Source organism: Crotalus tigris, unplaced genomic scaffold (genome assembly GCF_016545835.1).
Source record: "Crotalus tigris isolate CLP2741 ecotype Arizona unplaced genomic scaffold, ASM1654583v1 scf7180000020156.337934, whole genome shotgun sequence".
Classification (NCBI taxonomy): Eukaryota; Metazoa; Chordata; class Lepidosauria; order Squamata; family Viperidae; genus Crotalus; species Crotalus tigris.
Window position 1 is genome coordinate 181,988 of NW_024097881.1, and position 21,743 is coordinate 203,730.

General features: G+C 45.3%; 1 protein-coding gene across 3 annotated transcripts in view; it reads left to right on the forward strand.

Annotated features, from left to right (window-relative positions):
• The window catches only part of UVRAG (UV radiation resistance associated), a 118,094-nt gene that overhangs the window by 56,379 nt on the left and 39,972 nt on the right, over window positions 1-21,743 (forward strand). For all 3 annotated transcript variants that reach the window (XM_039365702.1, XM_039365703.1, XM_039365700.1), the window contains 5 exons: window positions 1,646-1,751; window positions 8,804-8,930; window positions 15,545-15,629; window positions 19,037-19,124; window positions 21,446-21,506. In XM_039365702.1, coding sequence (XP_039221636.1) covers window positions 1,646-1,751; window positions 8,804-8,930; window positions 15,545-15,629; window positions 19,037-19,124; window positions 21,446-21,506 — 467 coding nt within the window. The remainder of the gene's footprint in view (window positions 1-1,645; window positions 1,752-8,803; window positions 8,931-15,544; window positions 15,630-19,036; window positions 19,125-21,445; window positions 21,507-21,743) is intronic.

Genomic DNA, 21,743 nt, shown 5'->3' on the forward strand with positions numbered 1-21,743 from the left:
AGCTGCAGTGGAGACATGCTTAAAGTTGTAATATTTGAATTACAAATTGATTTTGTGAAAGAACAGTAGTAGTAAGATTTTTTTTTTTTTAATCTCAAACGTGAGGGCTTGGTTCAGGTAATTTATATTATTGGCAGGAGGCTGCAGGTAAACCAGAGGAAGTCTTAAAAACAATAATTTATACTATGGAATGATTTGCTGATGGATAGATAGATAGATAGATAGATAGATAGATAGATAGATAGATAGATAGATAGATAGACAGACAGACAGACAGACAGACAGACAGACAGACAGACAGACAGACAGACAGTGTATGGATGGTAAGTAGGTAGGTAGATAGACAGACAGACAGATAGGTGATGGATGGTAGGTAGGTGGATAGATAGATAGATAGATAGATGGTGGATGGTAGGTAGGTAGGTAGATAGAGATGGATAGATGATGGAAGGTAGGTAGGTGGATGGATGGATAGATAGATAGATAGATAGATAGATAGATAGATAGATAGATAGATAGATAATGGATGGTTGGTTAGTAGGTAGGTAGGTAGGTAGGTAGGTAGGTAGGTAGGTAGATAGATAGATAGATAGATAGATAGATAGATAGATAGATAGATAGATAGATAATGGATGGTTGGTAGGTAGGTAGGTGGATAGATAGATAGATAGATAGATAGATAGATAGATAGATAGATAGATAATGGATGGTTGGTTAGTAGGTAGATAGGTAGATAGATAGATTAGATAGATAGATAGATAGATAGATAGATAGATAGATAGATAGATAGATAGATAGATAATGGATGGTTGGTTAGTAGATAGGTAGGTAGGTAGATAGATAGATAGATAGATAGATAGATAGATAGATAGATAGATAGATAATGGATGGATGGATGGTAGGTAGCTAGCTAGCTAGATAATGGATGTTAAGTAGGTAGGGGTGGGTAGGTAGGTAGGTAGATAGATAGATAGATAGATAGATAGATAGATAGATAGATAGATAGATAGATAGATAGATAGATAGATAGATATTGATTTATATCTCACCTTTATTATTGTAATAAATAAGGTGGGGAGCTTACACAGTACTCTTTCCTCCTCCTATTTTCCCCATAACAACCCTATGAGCTGGGCTGTGTTGAGAGTGAGTCACTGGCTCAAAGTCACCCAGCATTTTTTCCTGCCTAAGGAAGTCTAGAACTCACAATCTCCTGGCTTCTAGCTTGATGCCTTTTAGCCCAAGGGTCTTCAGACTTGGCCACTAAGACTTTGTGGACTTCAACTCCCAGAATTCCTCAGCCAGGAATTCTGGGAGTTGAAGTCCACAAGTCTTAAAGTGGCCGAGTTTGCAGACCCCTGCCTTAGCCATTAGACCAAACTCTAATAATAATCGGCATGCACTTTCAAACAAATGATGAGATATCTTCCAAGGGATCATTTCTATTAGGGGCTGGGAATTCTTAATTCCTTATTTTTCCCTCCCTGAGTTGATTGGCACTTTTGAGGCTCAGAATTGTGCAGCTCAGTGTTTTAGCTGCCCAGCTTCAGCCATCCTCCACAAAGGTTTGCTTCGAATAATGCTTCAGTCCTGTCGTTTGGCCCGCTGAGGTATGTTGAATTGTGTCCTGTGTGTTTCTCTGCAGGCTCCACCGGGCGCAATGTGCAATTAAGCAGACTCAGGTAACCGTTCAGAAAATAGGAAGGGAGATTGAAGAGAAACTGAGGCTTACCTCTACAAGCAACGAGCTGGTATGCTTTTTTTTCCCCCTCCCCCTTAACTGGTGTGTGTATGTGTGTGTGTGTGTGTGTGTGTATATTTGTCTTGGACAAGTGTTGTAAAAACATTAGGGAATGAATACCGGCTTGTGCAAATGGAGTTCCTGAGGGAGGGGGGGTATTTTATTAGAGAAAGATGGATAAGCGCAAAGCTTTAATGCAAGCCTTCTTACCCCTTCCTGTGATTAAACCTTAGATTCTTTTACAAGTTGGGCAGGCAGAGATTCCAGAGTTTGTCTCTGGAATCCCAGACCACCAGTATAGTTTTTAAGGAGCGGGGTCCAGATAATTCCTGGCTTAACAACTATTCGTTTAGTGGCTGTTTGAAATTGCAACAACACCGGAAAAAGTGACTGATGATCATTTTTCACTCTTATGACTGTTTGCAGTATCTTCTCCCCCCCCCCCCGTGGTGACATGATCAAAATTTGGGTGCTTGGCAAAGGGCATGTATTTATGAAATTGTAGAGTCCTGGGGATCATGAGATCATTGTTAGTAACCTTCCCAGCTGGCATCTGACAAGCAAAGTCACCATTCACTTAACCGACGGCAGTGATTTGCTTAACCTAGGTCAGGGGTAGGCAACCTTGGCTCTTTTATGACTGGTGGACTTCAACTCCCAGAATTCCTGAGCCAATATGGGGGAAACTTTGGCCCCAGCATGGGGGAACTATGGCCCCTTCATGACTTGGGGACTTCAACTTCCAGAATTCCTCAGTCAGCATGGGGGAACTATGGGCCCCTCATGACCTGTGGACTTCAACTCCCAGAATTCCTGAGCCAGCATGGCTCAACTTGGAAACTCTCCCTTTCCCCTCAGCATGGCTGGCTGAGGAATTCTGGGAGTTGAAGTCCATACGTCATGAAGGGGCCATAGTTCCCCCCTGATGGCTCAGGAATTCTGGGAGTTGAAATCCATGAGTCATGAAGGGGCCATAGTTCCCCCCTGCTGGCTCAGGAATTCTGGGAGTTGAAGTCCACCAGTCATGAAGGGGCCATAGTTCCCCCCTGCTGGCTCAGGAATTCTGGGAGTTGAAGTCCACCAGTCATAAAAGAGCCAAGGTTGCCTACCCTTGACCTAGGGGAAGGAAAAAGGTCACAAAATGGGGCAAAACTCACTTAACAACTGTCTTGCTCAGCACTGGGAATTTGGGGCCTCAGTTGTGCTTGTAAGTCGAGGACTTACCCCTAGGAGGTCATTTAAGTTTCCTGATTTGAACGCTTCAAATGTAAAAATTTCCAAACAAATTCAAGCAATGTTTACGTGAAAATGAAGGGCCATGTACATTGTCGAAGCCTCTGGTGTAGGTTTGTGGCTTAGGACCTTTCTCTCTCTCTTTTTTTTTTTTAAACTGATGGAGAGAATTTTTGGAAGGACGAAATGCAATATAGAATTTTATTCCGTTTTCCCTCCACTTCCGTCATGATCGGCTTCACGTGTAAGAGGACTCTTTCGGCTGTCGGTATGGAGTAATCAAAGTTACAAACATTTCTCCAGCATTCTCCCTCGTGCCTGTAACACAAGCTCTCATTTTTATTATTATTATTATTATTATTATGAAATGAAAATATGTATCTGGAAAGTCCAACGGCTTAATATATTAGATTAAGCCTAGGGGGAAAATGAATTAATAGCTCTCCTAATGCTCTCCAGTTACAAAGCATCTGTGTTGGCTGTGTGGTGAGGGAGAGAGTTGCCAGGGAAAGCAACCTCAGTGCAAATAGAGATTAATGAATTACCAATTGAAAGAGTGGTGAACCTTGTAACCAGCTCGGCCGGGTGATGCTCCAAGGTTTTGAGGACGAGTAACGGGAGGAACAGATGTCATTTTGGGTGCCGGGACGTGCATTTTACCGGCCGGCTTAGGACCCATGCATTATGGCTTTGGAAGAAGGCCTTTGGACCCATGCATTATGGCTTTGGAAGAAGGCCTTTGGACCCATGCATTATGGCTTTGGAAGAAGGCCTTTGGAAGAAGCTGTGGAACCAGCTAAAATCAAAGGGCTACCCCTTAGATCAGTGGTTCTCAACCTTTTTAATGCCGCGACCCCCCCCCAGCAGTCGTAAGTCGAGGACTGCTCAACCCGTCGTAAGTCGAGGACTAAACTGGTGCAGCACCATTTGCAGAATGGGGCTTTTGGTGGCTCAGCAGGGCAGAGACAGCCTGGACAATTCCTATTGGCTTTTGAAAGCCAATAGAATCAGACTCTATTCAAGAGAGTCTATTCCAGTGGTTCTCAACCTTTTTAATGCCGCGACCCCCAACCGCTCGTAAGTCGAGGACTGCTCAACTGGTTGTAAGTCGAGGACTAAACTGGTGCAGCACCATTTGCAGAATGGGACTTTTGGCAGGCTCAGCAGGGCAGAGACAGCCTGGACAATTCCTATTGGCTTTTGAAAGCCAATAGAATTAGACTCTATTCAAGAGAGTCTATTTATTGGCTTTCAAAAGCCAATAGAATAAAAGGGAGTAGCACAGCTAAGGAAAAGGGGGAAAATGGCGGACTGCGTTGTTTGGCGACCCCCGTGAAATGGTCGTTCGACCCCAAATGGGGTCCCCACCCACAGGTTGAGAACCGCTGCCTTAGACTGAAACAGGAACCGTTCTAACAAAAGAACAGAAGACCCTCTAGTCTCCAGCCCCCTGCTCAGGCAGGAAACCTTAGGCCTGTGGTCCGCAGAACCCTGGGTGGGGGCGCAGTGTCATCACAGGATGTCCCCAAAGGCTTCAAGAAATGTTAATGGTTTAAATCAGGGGTCCCGAACCCCCGGTCTGTGGACCAATACCTAAGTCCACAAGTCGTGAAGGGGCCATCATTCCCCCATGCTGGCTCAGGAATTCTGGGAGAAGAAACGAAAACTTTGGAGTCGATGCCGGTTGAAGAATGTTGGCGTCAATCCACCGTCTCCCCCCCCCCCCCCAGCCAGAGGATTACCCCATTGTTTGGTCGCCTTTCCCAGGATTCACTAATCTGTTCAGGACATCAATGTCTTGGTTCAGAAGCAGCGTCCAAACCTTGTTTTCGGGTTGGCTGGTGGCCTAGAAACAGGCCATAGCTGCTGTTCTTTCCTCGAAGGCCATACAACAAACACACAAACAACCTAACCAAAACTGGCGTTCAGGAACACTTTGCAACGTGCAAAATTGAGCATCCTCGGCTAATTAAACCCGCATGGCTCCCACCGTGATGGAAGTTCTGGAAGCTGTTAAAGTCCTGGCTATTCTCCCAGTCTTTGGGGCAGGGCGATGGTGGAACACAGACACACACACACACACACACACACACACACACACCGCTGGATGGGGGGGTGCTGGGGTTGGGGTGGTTTCCTATGTTCGCTTTCAAGCCACTTACAATTTCTTTTTTCGCTCCTTTTGTTTTTATTTCTTTCATAATTGTGAGCCACCCAGAGTCATTGGGAGTCAGGAGGGCTATAAATTCAACCAATAAGTCCAGAAATAATTTGTGAGCTGTTTGTACTGGAAATTTGTCTTTCTCTGAAGTAATTAAAAAGACAGAACGATAGTTTTTTTTCAAAGGGGGGGGGGAAAAACGTGCTTTGCGAAACTCCATTTTTTTTTCCTACTAAAATGAAAATGGAAGCACAGGCAGTCCTCGACTTACGGCCACAATTGAGCCCCAGACCTCTGCTGTTAAGCGAGACATTTGTTAAGTGAGTTTTGCCCCTGTTTTACGACCTTTCTTGCTACAGTTGTTAAGTGAACCACTGCAGTTCAGTTAGTAACACGGCTGTTAACGGAATCTGGTTTCCCCATTGATTTTGTTTGCCAGAAGGATGCAAAACGGGATCATGTAATCCCGGGACGCTGCAATCGTCATGAGTACGAGTCAGTTTCCAGAGTCTCTTGTGTTTTGATCCCGTGACTGTGCTACAAAGGTCCCACGTGTGAAAAATGGTCCTAAGTCCCTTTTTTTCAGTGCCATTGTCACTTCGAACGGCCACTGAATGAACTGTTGTAAGTTGAGGATTACTTGTGTAGATGTCACTGTGGGTGATTTTGCATGAAAGATGGCTGGTGTGATGGCGTTGAGTTTCCGGCTTGCAAAGGTATGTGGTGCAATAACTTGAGTTTTAGTCTTAGGGCGGTGAATTGTCAGTTATTTTCTTGCGGACATTTCATGACCCAACTAGGTGACATCATCAGTGCTAGGAGGGAATGGGTTTTGTTCTCTGTTTACATGGAAATGTTTAAATATCTTGAATATAAACAGAGAGCAAACCCCACTCCCTTCTAGCACTGAAGATGTTGCCTAGTCAATCAGGATAGAGCTGGAAGGGACCTTGGAGGTCTTCTAGTCCAACCTCCGGCTCAAGCAGGAGACCCTAGACCAGGGGTAGGCAACCTTAGCTCTTTTATGACTCATGGACTTCAACTCCCAGAATTCCTGAGCCAACATGGGGGAACTATGGCCCCTTCATGACTCGTGGACTTCAACTCCCAGAATTCCTGTGCCAGCATGAGAGAACTATGACCCCCTCATGAGTTGTGGACTTCAACTCCCAGAATTCCTCAGCCAGTATAGCTCAGCTTGGAAACCTCTCCCTTTCCCCTCAGCAGGGCTGGCTGAGGAATTCTGGGAGTTGAAGTCCGCAAGTCATGAAGAGGCCATAGTTCCCCTATGCTGGCTCAGGAATTCTGGGAGTTGAAGTCCGCAAGTCATGAAGAGGCCATAGTTCCCCTATGCTGGCTCAGGAATTCTGGGAGTTGAAGTCCGCGAGTCATGAAGGGGCCATAGTTCCCCCATGCTGGCTCAGGAATTCTGGGAGTTGAAGTCCCCAAGTCATGAAGGGGCCATAGTTCCCCCATGCTGGCTCAGGAATTCTGGGAGTTGAAGTCCACGAGTCATAAAATAGCCAGGGTTGCCTACCCCTCCCCTAGGCCATTCCAGACAAGTGGCCGTCCAGTCTCATCTTAAAACGCCCACAATTTCTGGAGGCCAGCTGTTCCACTGGTTAATTATCCTCACAGTCAGGAAGTTTCTCCTTAATTCCACATTGCTTCTCTCCTTGATTAGTTCCCACCCGTTACTTCTTGTCCTGCCTTCTGGTGCCTTGGAGAACAGGCGGACCCCCCTCTTCTTTGTGGCAGCCCCTCAAATAGTGGACTGCTGCAATCATGTCCCCTCCAGTCCTTGTTTTCTCTAGACAAGTCAAACTCAAACCCTTCAACCATCAGGTAAGGAAACACCTGCAAGAAAGCAACCAAGCTCAGAGAGCACAAAGAACCCCAGAATTGTCGTCATCCTCCTCCTCCTCCTCCTCCTCCTTGCAAACCCATCCCTTCTAACATTGATGATGTTACTTAGCTGGGTAACGAAACATTTGGAAGAAAACAGCCAAGCTCAGAGAGTACCAAGGACCCTATTGTTGTGGTTTTCTTCCTCCTCCTCCTCCTCCTCCTCCTCCTCCTTTTTAGCACTGTTACCTATTTGGGTCATGAAACATCTGCAAGAAAACAGCCAAGCTCAGCCAGCACCCAGGACCCCACAGTTCAAATGTTCTGTTCAGTTGGTAACCTCTTCAGGGAGGGCTATAATCTGGTTTTCCACTGAAATGTATAGCATTCAACAGGTAGCATTTCTCCCAGAAGTGTCTACATCAGGGGTGTCAAAGTCAATTTCATTGAGGGCCTCATCAGCATTGCGGTTGCCCTCAGGGGGGCGGGGGGCGGCCTACTGGGTGGGCGTGGATGGAGTGGGTTTGGTCTACTGGGTGGGCGTGGCCAGCTCTACATCATTCGCATCAAGGGTGCCTGGGGGGGGGGTCTGGGCAGGAGTGGGACAGATCTGAGGGTCTCTGGCAGAAGGGGGTGGGACGAGGTAGAGCCCATCAAGCCGGATAGGTGACATAGGCGAGGGCCATTTGCTGGCCACTTCCAGGCGATGGTCCATTTCTTCATTCCTCACAAAGGGGGACACCTCCCCAGCATGCACCCAGGGGGCGGGGCCGACACGGCAGGGGCTGGTTCCTCGCTGTTTCCGGACGGCCTTGTGAAACTAAGACTGAATGTGTTTCAGCATAGATGGCCATCACAAAATTGTACATTGGCTCCCGGCCGGCCTGAGCCAGGGCCAAGGCAGCGAGGGCCGTTCCCTCACTGTTTCCAGGATGGCTTCATGGGCCACATGAAACCACTTTGCAGGCCTTTGTTTGACATGTCTGATCTAATCTATTCATTATCTCTATCTATCTATCTATCTATCTATCTATCTATCTATCTATCTATCTATCTATCATCTAATCTATTCATTATCTGTCTTGTTTATATCTAATCATTCATATATCTAATCTGTCTGTCTGTCTGCCTATCTATCTATCTATCTATCATCTATCTATGTATCTATCATCTACCTATCATCTAATATATTCATTATCTCTCTATCATCTAATCCAGGGGTGTCAAACTCAGTTTCATTGAGGGTCGCATTAGCATTGTGGTTGCCCTTGGGGGGCTGGGGTGTGTATCCAGGGTGGGTGCAGCCTACTGGGTGGGCGTGGATGGAGTGGGTGTGGCCTACTGGGTGGGTGTGGTCAGCTCTACATCGTTCGCGTCAAGGGTGCCTGTGGGGGCCTGGGCAGGAGTGGGACAGATCTGGGGGTCTCTGGCAGAAGGGGGCGGGACCGGGGCAAGCGCCAAGGCATGGTCCATTTCTGCATTTCTCACAAAGAGTGATACCTCCCCACCATGCACCCAGGGGGAGGGGCCAACGTGGCAGGGGCTGGTTCCTCGCTGTTTCCAGATGGCCTTGTGGAGCTAAGACTGAATGCGTTGCAGCATAGATGGCCACCACAAAATTGTACATTGGCTCCCAGCCGGCCTGAGCCAGGGGCAAGGCAGCAGGGGCCGTTCCTTCACTGTTTCCAGGATGGCTTCACAGGCCACATGAAACCACTTTGCGGGCCGCATCCGGCCCCCGGGCCTTGTGTTTGACATGTCTGCTCTACGTATATGCTAAGCGATCTTCGTTTTGTTTGACTGTTGTTATTTTTTTTTTACAGAAAAAAAAGAGTGAGTGTTTACAGCTGAAGATCCTGGTGCTTCAGAATGAGCTCGAGAGGCAGAGGAGAGCCCTCGGCCGGGAAGTGGCCTTGTTGCATAAGGAACACAGCTCGCTGCTTGAAAGAGGTGAGTGCAAAGGAGACCAGCTTTCTTGTCCCCCTACCAAGGAACGATGCGTTGTTTGAGAGCAGGTTGCTCCTGGAAAAAAAAAAAGAGAGAGAGAGAGAGAAAATTTGGCAGGCTTTGGTTCTTTATTACTGACTTCCTTATGTACCTGGTGGCTTGCTAAGATGGTTAGCCAGACATCTTTAATGGTGCTACTGTAGGTCAGGAGTGTCCAACCTTGGCAACTGTAAAACTTGTAGATTAACTCTCAGAATTCCCCGAGGTCCGGCTGTATTAGAATACAGCTGGAAGGGACCTTGAAGATCTTCTAGTCCAGCCCTCTGCTCAAGCAGCAGAACCTATATCGTCTCAGACAAGTGGCTGCCCAGTCTCTTCTTAAAAACCTCCAGTGATGGAGCGCCCACGATTTCTGGTGGCAAGCTGTTCCACTGATTAATTCTCCTCACTGTCAGGAACTTTCTCCTTAATTCCAGGTTGCTTCTCCCTTTGGTCAGTTTCCAACCATTGTTTCTTGTCCTTCCCTCTGGTTCTCTGGTGAACAACCTGACCCCCTCTTCCTTGTGGCAGCGCCTCAAATGCTGGAAGACTGCTATCATGTCCCCCCCAGTCCTTTTCTCTAGACTGGCCATTCCCAAATCCAGCAATCGTTCTTCACATGTTTTTGTGTCCAAACCCTTAACCATCTTACTTGAAGTCCACAAGTCTTCCTCATCTTGGTTGAAGATGATTAAGAAGATTAAGATGATTAGTTGAAGTCTACAACTCTTAAAAGTTGCCAAGGTTGGATACCCTTGCCATAGGTCATGAGATTAGAAGTTTCCTCCCTCAAGCCAACCTGGTGGTTCAAAGTTGCCAAGGCCTTAATCCCAGATCTTCTCCCAATATCTCCCGTTGCTTCATGAAGTCTGAAGAAGACAGCCCAAACTATAATTTCTATAGTAAAATGCATTTACAGGTAGATAGCCTTACAACGATTTGTTTGGTGACTGTTCAAAGTTAACAACGACACTGAAAAAAGTGACTTGTGACTCATCCTCGCACTTATGACTGGGGGGAAGTTGCGACATCTCCACAGTGACATGATGAAAATTTGGGCATGTATAACAGTAATCACCATCTGCCAGTTTAGCGGTTAGCCAATCTAGTGGTTAAGGCAGGGGTCCTCAACCTATGGTCCACGGCCCAGGATCGGGCCGAGGGCTCTTGGCCAGCCGGCCACAGAAAAGGCTGGCTGGTGTACGCACATGTGGGCACGCATTTCCTGCCCGCTACCACCCACGTTTACGCAGGTGTGAACAGGGATGCTAGCGCGGGGTGCGTGTCTGCAGCCTTTTGCTCATGTGCAAACGGGCTGCTAGCCGCCATGGAGATGTGCTGCCATTCGCGCATGTGCATGGCGCCAGCGCCTGCACAAACGAGCTGCTAGTGCTGCGCCAGTGTGCATGACCCTGTGCACGCACACACACACACACACACACACACACACCAATTTTGAAGCTGCTCTCCTTCCCTCCAGTTCTTGAGCCCGGAAAGGTTGGAGACCTCTGGGTTAAGGCGCCAAGCTGGAAACTAGGAAACTGTGAGTTCTAGCACTGCCTTAGCTATGAAAGCCAACTAGGTGATCTTAGGTCTGTCACTCTCAGTTCAATCCCCACCTCACAGGGTGCGGGCCGTTGTGGGGAAAATTAGGAGGTGGAAGGTGTGTTAGATATGTTTGGTGCCTTAAGTTATTTGTAAAAATAAAAGAAGCGGGATACAAATGAAATGAATTTTTAAAAAAATGTGACTTTCCCAGCCAGCTTCAGAGAAGCAAAGTAAATAAGGGAAGCTGGATTCTCTTAACCGCATGATTCAAATATGGCAAAAAAAAAAAAAGTGGTAAAATTGGGCATGGCTCAACTTAACTAGACAGCATACTAAAAAGCAGAGACAACACCCTGCCAACAAAAGTGCGTATAGTCAAGCCATGGTTTTCCCAGTTGCAATGTAAGGCTGTGAAAGTTGGACTGAGTGCCAAAAGAATGGAGGCCTTTGAACTCTGGTGTTGGAGAAGACTCCTGCGAGTCCCCTGGACTGCAAGGCGATCCAACCGGTCAGTCCTAGAGGAGATCAACCCCGACTGCTCTTGAGAAGGCCAGATCCTGAAGTGGAAACTCAAGTACTTTGGCCACCTAATGAGAAGGAAGGACTCACTGGAGAAGAGCCTGATGCTGGGAAAGATGGAGGGCAAAAGAAGAAGGGGACGACAGAGAAGGAGGTGGCTGGATGGAGTCCCTGAAGCAGGAGGCGTGAGCTTCAATGGACTCCAGAAGATGGTAGAGGACAGGAAGGCCTGGAGGAACGTGGTCCATGGGGTCGCGATGGGTCGGACACCACTTCACAACAACAACAACTTCACCACCATCTTACTTAGTAACAGAAATTCTGATTGCAGTGGTGGCCATAAGTTGGGGACAACCTAGAACAGGAGTAGGCAACCGTGGCTCTTTTATGACTCGTGGACTTCAACTCCCAGAATTCCTCAGCCAGCATGGCTCAGCTTGGAAACCTCTCTCTTTCCCCTCAGCGGAGCTGGCTCAGGAATTCTGGGAGTTGAAGTCCACGAGTCATGAAGGGGCCATAGTTCCCCCATGCTGGCTCAGGAATTCTGGGAGTTGAAGTCCACCAGTCATAAAAGAACCAAGGTTGCCTACCCCTGACCTATAATGAGTGAAACACCAGTGAATAGCAAAATCCTGTCTTCGTGACTAGACCCCTTCCTTAAAATGTAACAGTAGGAATGACATGCCTGTACTCAATTTTGAAACAAAAAAGAGAATAACAATCTGGGGGGGGGGGGGGAAATGATATAAAAATAGCTCTTACAAACACAACCCAAATGCTTCCAAATCCATTCCTTTGCCAAGCAAAGCTGCTTCGGAGGTTGACAGATAACACAGCCGTCGGTTGCTATGTATCAAATGTGGAGTTATCCTTCCAAGGCTTTAGGCCATCTCTTATGTGTGAAAAGTTCACCCTTTCTGACGTGTTGAAATATTCCTAATCCTGAGAATAAAGCCAAGAAGAACATACACGCCCTTAATAGGGGGGTGATCAGTCCAAAAATCATGTTAAAACTCTCTGAGACTTCAGGGCCAGAATGTGAACTGGGAATCCCAGAGCACATGAGCGAATAACACCTCTTCTGGAAAGATATTTTCAAGAACGGAACAATTGCAACCAGCCCTTGTTCAAAATTCTCTAAAATGTCCAGTTTAGTTGAAACCAGAAAAACCTTCCCCATATCTTACTTTGCGATCAGAGGAGACTAATTTAATATTCTGCAAATTAACTCTCCTCTGGTTTAGCAGAATAGGACATGAATGTCGCATTCCAAAGGTGTATAAATCATAAACATTCTTTTTATCTGCTTGCTTCAATTTCCTATGAAATGACTGTGCTGCTTTAAGAATCTCTGTTCGTTTCTTCAAAAGCTCTAGCACCGTGGTGGCGAACCTATAGCACGGGTGCCAGAGGCGGCACTCAGAGCCCTCTCTATTGGCACGCGCGCCGTCGCCCCAGGCCTTCAGCTGGGTTTTATAAAACCTTTTCGCTTTAGGCCTGCGCTGCCTTGTGCAAAAAAAAAAAGGTTCAATCGATCAGTCAATTTCAACTTCTCGCGGGGGAAAAAAAGATCTCGCAAAGTTGGAATTGATGGATTGAACTTTTTAGTCCCACCCAGTCTGCCGTTACCACTGCAGCCACGCCCACCCAATGGGCCACACCCACCCGGCACCCGACGATGCATAAGTGGGGTTTGGGTTGCAGTTTGGGCACTCGGTCTCTAAAAGGTTCGCCATCACTGCTCTAGCAGATGCGGGACTGAAGACTGCTTAAATTGAATAAACTACCAAGGAACATTGAGAACTGCACTTCAGCTGAATTGATCCACAGTAATAATGTTAGGAGAGGCTAGTTAGCCCAAATTCAGGTAGTCCTCGACTTAACAACGGTTCATGTAGTGACCGTTCAAAGTTGCAACGCACTGAACAAAGTGACTTATGACCTTTTTCATGCAACTGTTGCGGCATCCTCATGGTCATGGCGTCAAAATTCTGGTGCTTGGCAATTGGTTCATATTTATGATGGCTGCAGTTCATATTTATGATGGCTGCAGTTGCTTCATGTTTATGACGGCTGGGGTCACGTGATTTCCTTTTGCGACCTTCTGACCAGCAACGTCCACGGGGGAGCCAGAGTCACTTAACAGCCATGTGGCTAACTTAACAAATGCAATGATTGAGTTAACAACTGTGGCAAGAAAAGTCGTAAACTGGGGCAAACTCACTTAACAAATGTTTCACTTAGCAACATAAATCTTGGGCTCAATTGTGGTCATAACTCAAGGACTGCCTGTAATTGGTTTACTCTGCAGCTTTTATCCTAGATCCCGAGGTTCAGATCCTCGCCGAACAATGTTGCTATGCTGTCTCTTAAGTTCTCAAGTTGATTTATGTATTTGATTTCTATAGCCACCCATCTCAACAAGCAACTCTGGGTCGCTTTCATAAGACGTAAAAGCAAAGCACCAATAAAGAAGAATATTTGCAGCTCAGGGTTGAAACGAGGGGTCCTTGGTGCTCTCTGAGCTTGGTGGTTTTCTTGCAGACATTTCATGACCCAGCTAGGTAACGTCATCAGTGCTAGGGCTAGACTAGCCCAAGTGAAACGTCTGCAAGCAAACAGCCAAGCTCGGAGAGCACCAGGGACCCCTCAGAAACAAAACAATTAAGACTGTACAAAATAAATATTTGTCAGAGCATGCACAATCTTATTGCGCTGATGTAACCCAGGAGTAAATATAGTAAACAGTGGTTTGTAATTAAATGATGGTTTACATTAGGAGAGGAGAGAAGCAACCTAGAACTAAGGAGAAACTTCCTGATAGTTAGAACAATTAATCTGTGGAACTACCTGCCTCCAGAAGCAGTAAATGCTCCAACACTGGAAGTTTTTAAGAAGAGACTGGACAGCCATTTGTCTGAAATGGTGTAGGGCTTCCTGCCTGAGCAGGGGGTTGGGCTAGATGACCTCCAAGATCCCTTCCAACTTTACTACTATTACTATTACTATTACACTATATCTAGAAAGATACACTAGAAATAAAATACATACACATGGTGAAACAGCAAACTCCAATACACAGCAATTACAGCAATCAAACTGACCAGTGAGAGAAAGACTCCAGCAAAAAACTTCCCTTTTATACTCAGACTCTTAAAGGGATACACACACCTGCTGAGTCATTCCTATTATTGCATCATCTACATTACATCTTTACATAAGCTATTTAGCTATTAAATTATTATGCTGACAGTATTTCTGGCACCAAGAAGAGCTATTACTATGGATGTTAATACAGCCAGGAAACAGACCTTAACACAGGGGTCTCTAACCCCTGGGCTACAGACCAGTACCGGTCCATGACCGGTTGAGAACAAGACCACGCAAGCGGCGGGCAAGCTTGCAAAAAAAAAATGCTTTTTTTTGCGCATGTGTGGGATTAGGTTGAACATGCAAACCCATCCCCTCCCTCTCTCCCTGCCACAGCCATGTGTCGCCGCCAATCATGCAGCCAAAGAAGTTGGGGACCGCTGCCTTAGCACACTCAGGGCCCCTGATCTGACTGCACAAGCGAGTTTTCACAGCCTTGTGAAAGACCAATGGGGTCATCTTGATATATAAAGGGAGAATATTCTAGAGCAGGGGTGGGAAATGATGGCCCTTTTATGACTCGTGGACTTCAACTCCCAGAATTCCTGAGCCAGCATGGAGGAACTGTGGCCCCTTCATGACTCACGGACTTCAACTCCCAGAATTCCTCAGCCAACATAGGGGAATTATGGCCCCTTCATGACTTGCGGACTTCAACTCCCAGAATTCCTCAGTCAGCATGGGGGAACTGTGGCCCCTTCATGACTCGCGGACTTCAACTCCCAGAATTCCTGAGCCAGCATGGGGAAACTGTGGCCCCTTCATGACTCACGGACTTCAACTCCCAGAATTCCTCAGCCAACATAGGGGAATTATGGCCCCTTCATGACTTGTGGACTTCAACTCCCAGAATTCCTGAGTCAGCATGGGGGAACTTTGGCCCCTTCATGACTCATGGACTTCAACTCCCAGAATTCCTGAGCCAGCATGGGGGAACTATGGCCCCTTCATGACTTGCGGACTTCAACTCCCAGAATTCCTGAGCCAGCATGGGGGAACTGTGGCCCCTTCATGACTTGCGGACTTCAACTCCCAGAATTCCTGAGTCAGCATGGGGGAAACTATCTCTCCTATATGACTTGTGGACTTCAACTCCCAGCCATGCTGGCTCAGGAATTCTGGGAGTTGAAGTCCATAAGTCATAAAAGAGCCATCATTTCCCCACCTCTGTTCTGGAGGACAAGGGCTATAGCAGAATAGGCCTGTCTTATTGGAGGATTAGAGATTTGGCACCAGATAATACCGGAGAATGATCTTATATATCACCAATGGTTTAACTAATTAAATAGTGTTGCTTAATTGCCAATCTTTGCTACTCAAGAGTAACCTCAGATATTTTCTTCCTCAAATGATTTTGGTAGGAAAAGTATTTGAAGAGGAACATTCAAAGCTCCGACTAGATAAGGAACCCCTGCAAGAATTAAGGAAGGAATGCACAGCCAAGAGGTAAAGGGACTCTTAAAATGGGTTGGAAGGGGGCAGGGAGATTTGCCTATATTCTGCTTGTTCATATACAGTTATCCTAAAGCAGTGGTTCTCAACCTTTTTAATGCCGTGACCCCCCAACCGGTCGTAAGTCGAGGACTACTCAACTGGTCGTAAGTCGAGGACTACTCAACTGGTGCAGCACCGTTTGCAGAATGGGACTTTTGGCGGGCTCAGCAGGGCAGAGACAGCCTGGACAATTCCTATTGGCTTTTGAAAGCCAATAGAATTAGACTCTATTCAAGAGAGTCTATTCTATTGGCTTTCAAAAGCCAATAGAATAAAAGGGAGTAGCACAGCTAAGGAAAAGGGGGAAAAAATGGCGGACTGCGTTGTTTGGCGACCCCCGTGAAATGGTCGTTCGACCCCAAATGGGGTCCCGACCCACAGGTTGAGAACCACTGGCCTAAAGGATATTTAAATCTGACTGTTCTTTGGAAGGACAGATATTGAAGCTGAAACTCAAATACATGGGCCCCTAAATGAGAAGAGAGGACTCCTTGGAAAAGATTCTGATGTTGGGAAAGAGGGAAGGTAAAAGGGGGGTGAGATGCTTAGACAGAGTTAATTAGATAAACTGATTAGTCGCTGCGAAAATTAGGTGTTCATCCCTCTGCTGAACAATTCCTGCAGCTGACAAAATACAGTGACTACTGCGGGTTTTTTTTAATCTAACATGTATATATATTAACCCATGTTGTGTGGCTGCAATATTATTTATTATTTTACTTTATTGGCTCTTCTTCTTCTTCTTCCTCTTCCTCTTCTTTTTCTTCTTCTTCTTCTTCTCCTCTCTTCTCTCTCCTCCTCCTCTTCTTCTCCTCCTTCTCCTTCTCCTGCTCCCTTCTTCTTCTTCTTCTTCTTCTTCTTCTTCTTCTTCTTCTTCTTCTTCTTCTTCTTCTTCCTCTTCCTCTTCTTTTTCTTCTTCTTCTCCTCTCTTCTCTCTCCTCCTCCTCCTCTTCTTCTTCTCCTCCTTCTCCTGCTCCCTTCTTCTTCTTCTTCTTCTTCTTCCTCTTCTTCTTCTCCTTCTCCTCCCCTTCCTCCTCCTCCTGCTCCTCCTCCTGCTCCTCCTCCTGCTCCTCTTCTTCTTCTTCTTCTTCTTCTTCTTCATTATTATTCGCATAGTCAGCCAGATGTTCAGACTGGATTTGGCATTTTTGTCTACCTATCGAGTCCTTACCAAGGACCTGGGATAGGCAGATCTGGATGTTTGATGGTATTACAGATATCGTCGCAGGATGGAAGCAGTTCCTAGTAAGGCCTCCTTTTGCAATTGACTAATGGCGAATTTGTCAATGCCAATGGTGTTCAAGTGGTGCTCCAGTTGTTTTGGGATCGCACCCAAGACGCCTGTGACTATTGGTACTACCCTTGCTTGCCTTTGCCACAGTCTTTCTATTTCTATTTGTAGGTCTTTGTATTTTGTTATCTCCTCCAGTTCTCCTCCTCCTCCTCCTCTTGCTGTTATTATTATTATTTTCTGTTGTTTTGCAAGTCCACTGAATGCTTCAGTACTGGAAACAAATTGCTTGTGTGTCTAGTCACCCTTGGCCAAATAAATGAAGTAAATAGACAGTGTCATTGATGCAGTGGACATAGGTTTGAGTGGACCCAGGGAGATAGTGGAGGACGGGGGGGGGCTGGTGTTCTGGGGTCCTTGGGGTCATGGGGAGTTGGGCATGATGTCAACGCTGCTAATATTAGTGTTTCATTAGTCGGAACTATGACACATGACTTGGTGGCTGAAAACAATAACAACAACATGTATAGTTAGTGGCCAATTCTCCTGTCACAAGAGCTAAAGAATACCTGCTGATCGAAAGCTAAAGGGGAAGGGTGGCCCAGGATCTTAAGAAATACCCATGAAGTACCAAGAATTGTAAATTGGACACCGATGTTACAAATTAAAGTATTGAAATCCCTCATTTGCGGCGAAGGAAGGCGTTTAGACAGAAACAGTGGCTGATTTTTGTGTTTATCATTTTCCTGTGAAGTTTCCTTTATACCAGGGGTAGGCAACCTTGGCTCTTTTATGACTCGTGGACTTCAACTCCCAGAATTCCTGAGCCAGCACGGGGGAACTATGGCCCCTTCATGATTTGTGGACTTCAACTCCCAGAATTCCTGAGCCAGCATGGGGGAACTTTGGCCCCTTCATGACTAGTGGACTTCAATTACCAGAATTCCTCAGCCAGCATGGGGGAACTATGGTCCCTTCATGACTCATGGACTTCAACTCCCAGAATTCCTGAGCCAGCATGGGGGCACTAAGGCCCCTTCATGACTCGTGGACTTCAACTCCCAGAATTCCTGAGCCAGCACGGGGGACCTATGGTCCCTTCATGACTTGTGGACTTCAACTCCCAGAATTCCTCAGCCAGCATGGGGAAACTTTGGCTCCTTCATGACTTGTGGACTTCAACTCCCAGAATTCCTGAGCCAGCATGGAAACCTCTCCATTTTTCCCTCAGCATGGCTGGCTCAGGAATTCTGGGAGTTGAAGTCCACCAGTCATAAAAGAGCCAAGGTTGCCTATCCCTGTCTGTACTGTACCTCAGCGGCTTCCAACCTTTTCTATACCCCACACCCCCTGGAACGCTTCTGATATATTCTCGCGCCCTTTACAAACGTTCGAAATAACAGCCACCAATTATGCAAATACACTATAGTTTTGAAAACCCAAGTTTTCGCACCTCTTGGAATATCGTCTCGCACCCCCGGTTTGGAACCCCCTGCTGTACCTTAACAATACTTTTTCAAGAAGTCCTCGTTGTTATTTTTGTTTTTCTTTAAAATTTTCTTGTATTTGAGTTAAAGTATTTTATGGATTTGGTTATTGGTATAGTTGGATAAGCTTAGTTAGAATTTGTTCGCTTATTTGTAACCCTGTAATCAGCTCTGGGAAGTGAGGGGGGGGTTAGGGTTGGGGGGGAGGGAGGGAGGGATATTGTATTGTAATAATTTGTATAAAACTTTTCAATTAAAAAAAAGAAAGAAGAAGTCCTGATGGTGGGAACAATTTCCAGAAATGAACACTTTTTGTTACTTAGTTGGACATTCTTCCTTACGCATCCCTTCCGCCCAGATAAATTCATCTGTGGAGTTTCTTCTATGAACCAGATCCTCAGATAAAACTTGCCAAGCCATCGTGTTTTTTTTTTTCCCTAATGGCCTGTCAGCGTATTACACAGGAAATGTATCCTTGTTAAAGTTAGCCATTTTAGTCAGCTACACCGGGACTTTAAAAGCTAACAATGCTGCACTTCTCTCAGCGGGGCAGAACCAGTAATTTCTCAGAATGAGGGTGTCGACAGCTCCTTCAGGAAGCCATGGTTGCACCATTGACCGGTTTCTGTCTCCTTCCCTAGAGAGCAAGTCTTGAAAACCAACGCTCAGCTGACGATCCGATGTAGGCAATTGCTATCAGAGCTTTCCTGTATTTATCCTATTGATACGGTGAGTGATGGATTCTCTAAGAATGGCCGGTTCAGGAGTTGAGTTAAGTGTCCGGCTTTTGCCTTGGAGAAGGGGCTGAACTTCAGTTATCCTAAACATTAACTATCTATGAACAAAAGTGACCTTAGCTTAAGCATCTGTGTATTTCCAGATTCAATCCTGGGTTCTTAAATTCAGAGGGGTGACAGGGCTGGGAGAGGCCAGTACACTTGGCAGTCATGTACTATATAAAGTGGGAGAGGCAATCTATAAATTTAACAAATTTTAGGTAGGTAGGTAGGTAGGTAGGTACGTAGATAGATAGATAGATAGATAGATAGATAGATAGATAGATAGATAGATAGATAGATAGATAGATAGATAGATAGATAGATAGATAGATAATGGAGGTAGGTAGGTAGATAGATAGATAGATAGATAGATAGATAGATAGATAGATAGATAGATAGATAGATGATAGATAGATAGATAGATAGATAGATAGATAGATAGATAGATAGATAGATAATGGAGGTAGGTAGGTAGGTAGGTAGGTAGGTAGGTAGATAGATAGATAGATAGATAGATAGATAGATAGATAGATAGATAGATAGATAGATAGATGGATGATAGATAGATAGATAGATAGATAGATAGATAGATAGACAGACAGACAGACAGATAGATAGATAGATAGATAGATAGATAGATAGATAGATAGATAGATAGATAGATAATGGAGGTAGGTAGGTAGGTAGGTAGGTAGATAGATAGATAGATAGATAGATAGATAGATAGATAGATAGATAGATAATGGAGGTAGGTAGGTAGGTAGATAGATAGATAGATAGATAGATAGATAGATAGATAGATAGATAGATAGATAGATAGATAGATAGATAGATAGATAGATAGATAGATAGATAGATAATGGAGGTAGGTAGATAGATAGACAGACAGACAGACAGACAGACAGACAGACAGACAGACAGACAGACAGACAGATAGATAGATAGATAGATAGATAGATAGATAGATAGTAGGTAGGTAGGTAGATAGATATAGAGAGATAGGTCGATAGATGGTAGGTAGGTAGGTAAATGATGGTAGATAGATAGATAGATAGATAGATAGATAGATAGATAGATAGATAGATAGATAGATAGATAGATGGTAGGTAGGTAGGTAGATAGATAGATAGATAGATAGATAGATAGATAGATAGATAGTCAGGTAAGTAGATGATGGATGGTAGGTAGGTAGGTAGGTAGGTAGGTAGATAGATAGATAGATAGATAGATAGATAGATAGATAGATAGATAGATAGATAGTAAGGTAGGTAGATGATGGTTGGTAGGTAGGTAGGTAGGTAGGTAGATAGATAGATAGATAGATAGATAGATAGATAGATAGATAGATAGATAGATAGACAGACTGACAGATAGATAGATAGATAGTAGGTAGGTAGATAAATATAGAGAGATAGGTCGATAGATGGTAGGTAGGTAGGTAAATGATGGTAGGTAGATAGATAGATAGATAGATAGATAGATAGATAGATAGATAGATAGATAGATAGATAGATAGATAGATGGTAGGTAGGTAGATAGATAGATAGATAGATAGATAGATAGATAGATAGATAGATAGATAGATAGATAGATAGATACATAGATAGTCAGGTAAGTAGATGATGGATGGTAGGTAGGTAGGTAGATAGATAGTAAGGTAGGTAGATGATGGTTGGTAGGTAGGTAGGTAGGTAGATAGATAGATAGATAGATAGATAGATAGATAGATAGATAGATAGATAGATAGATAGATAGATAGATAATGGAGGTAGGTAGGTAGGTAAGTAGGTAGGTAGGTAGGTAGGTAGGTAGGTAGATGATGGATAGATGGATAGTAGATAGGCAGGCAGATAGACAGACAGATGCATGCATGCGATGGCTCAGTGGTTAAAGATGCTGGGCTTATGAAGTTTGAGACCCGAGTGCTGCTCAATGGGGTGAGCTCCCATTCCTTGCCTCAGCTCCTGCCCCCCTAGCAGTTTGAAAGCAAGTAAGCGTGAGTAGATAAACAGGTAACATTTTGTTGGGAAGGTCACAGTGTTCCATGAGCCATGCTGCCCCCATGACCACGGAAGCATCTTCAGACAATGCTTGCTCCCTCGGCTAGGAAACGGAGTCACCCCCAGAGCCAGACAGGGGAAGCTACTTTACACACATATATCCATGCGTGTATATAGGCATGTACACTAAGTATGTTAGCTTGCTATCAGAATCGGGAGTTTTATCAGCAAACGTGGCCCGGATGCAACCTCTCTTTTCTACTCTTCACAGAACGATCAAGAGGATTATTTTATTTGCGGAGTGAAGTTGCCCAATTCTGAAAACTTTCAAGGTAACTGGCTCATTTACCTGCTCATTTTGTTATCTAATTGCACTGTGCAGCATGCCAATGGAATAGCTCAGGCCTCCATTCCCCCCTTTCCCCCCCCCCACTCCACCCAAATCAGTTGGGTTAAAAATGTGGGGTTTTTTTTGTTCTTGTTGTTAGTAATAGTAATAAAGTTGGAACGGACCTTGGAGGTCATCTAGTCCAACCCCCTGCTCAGGCAGGAAACCCTACACCATTTCG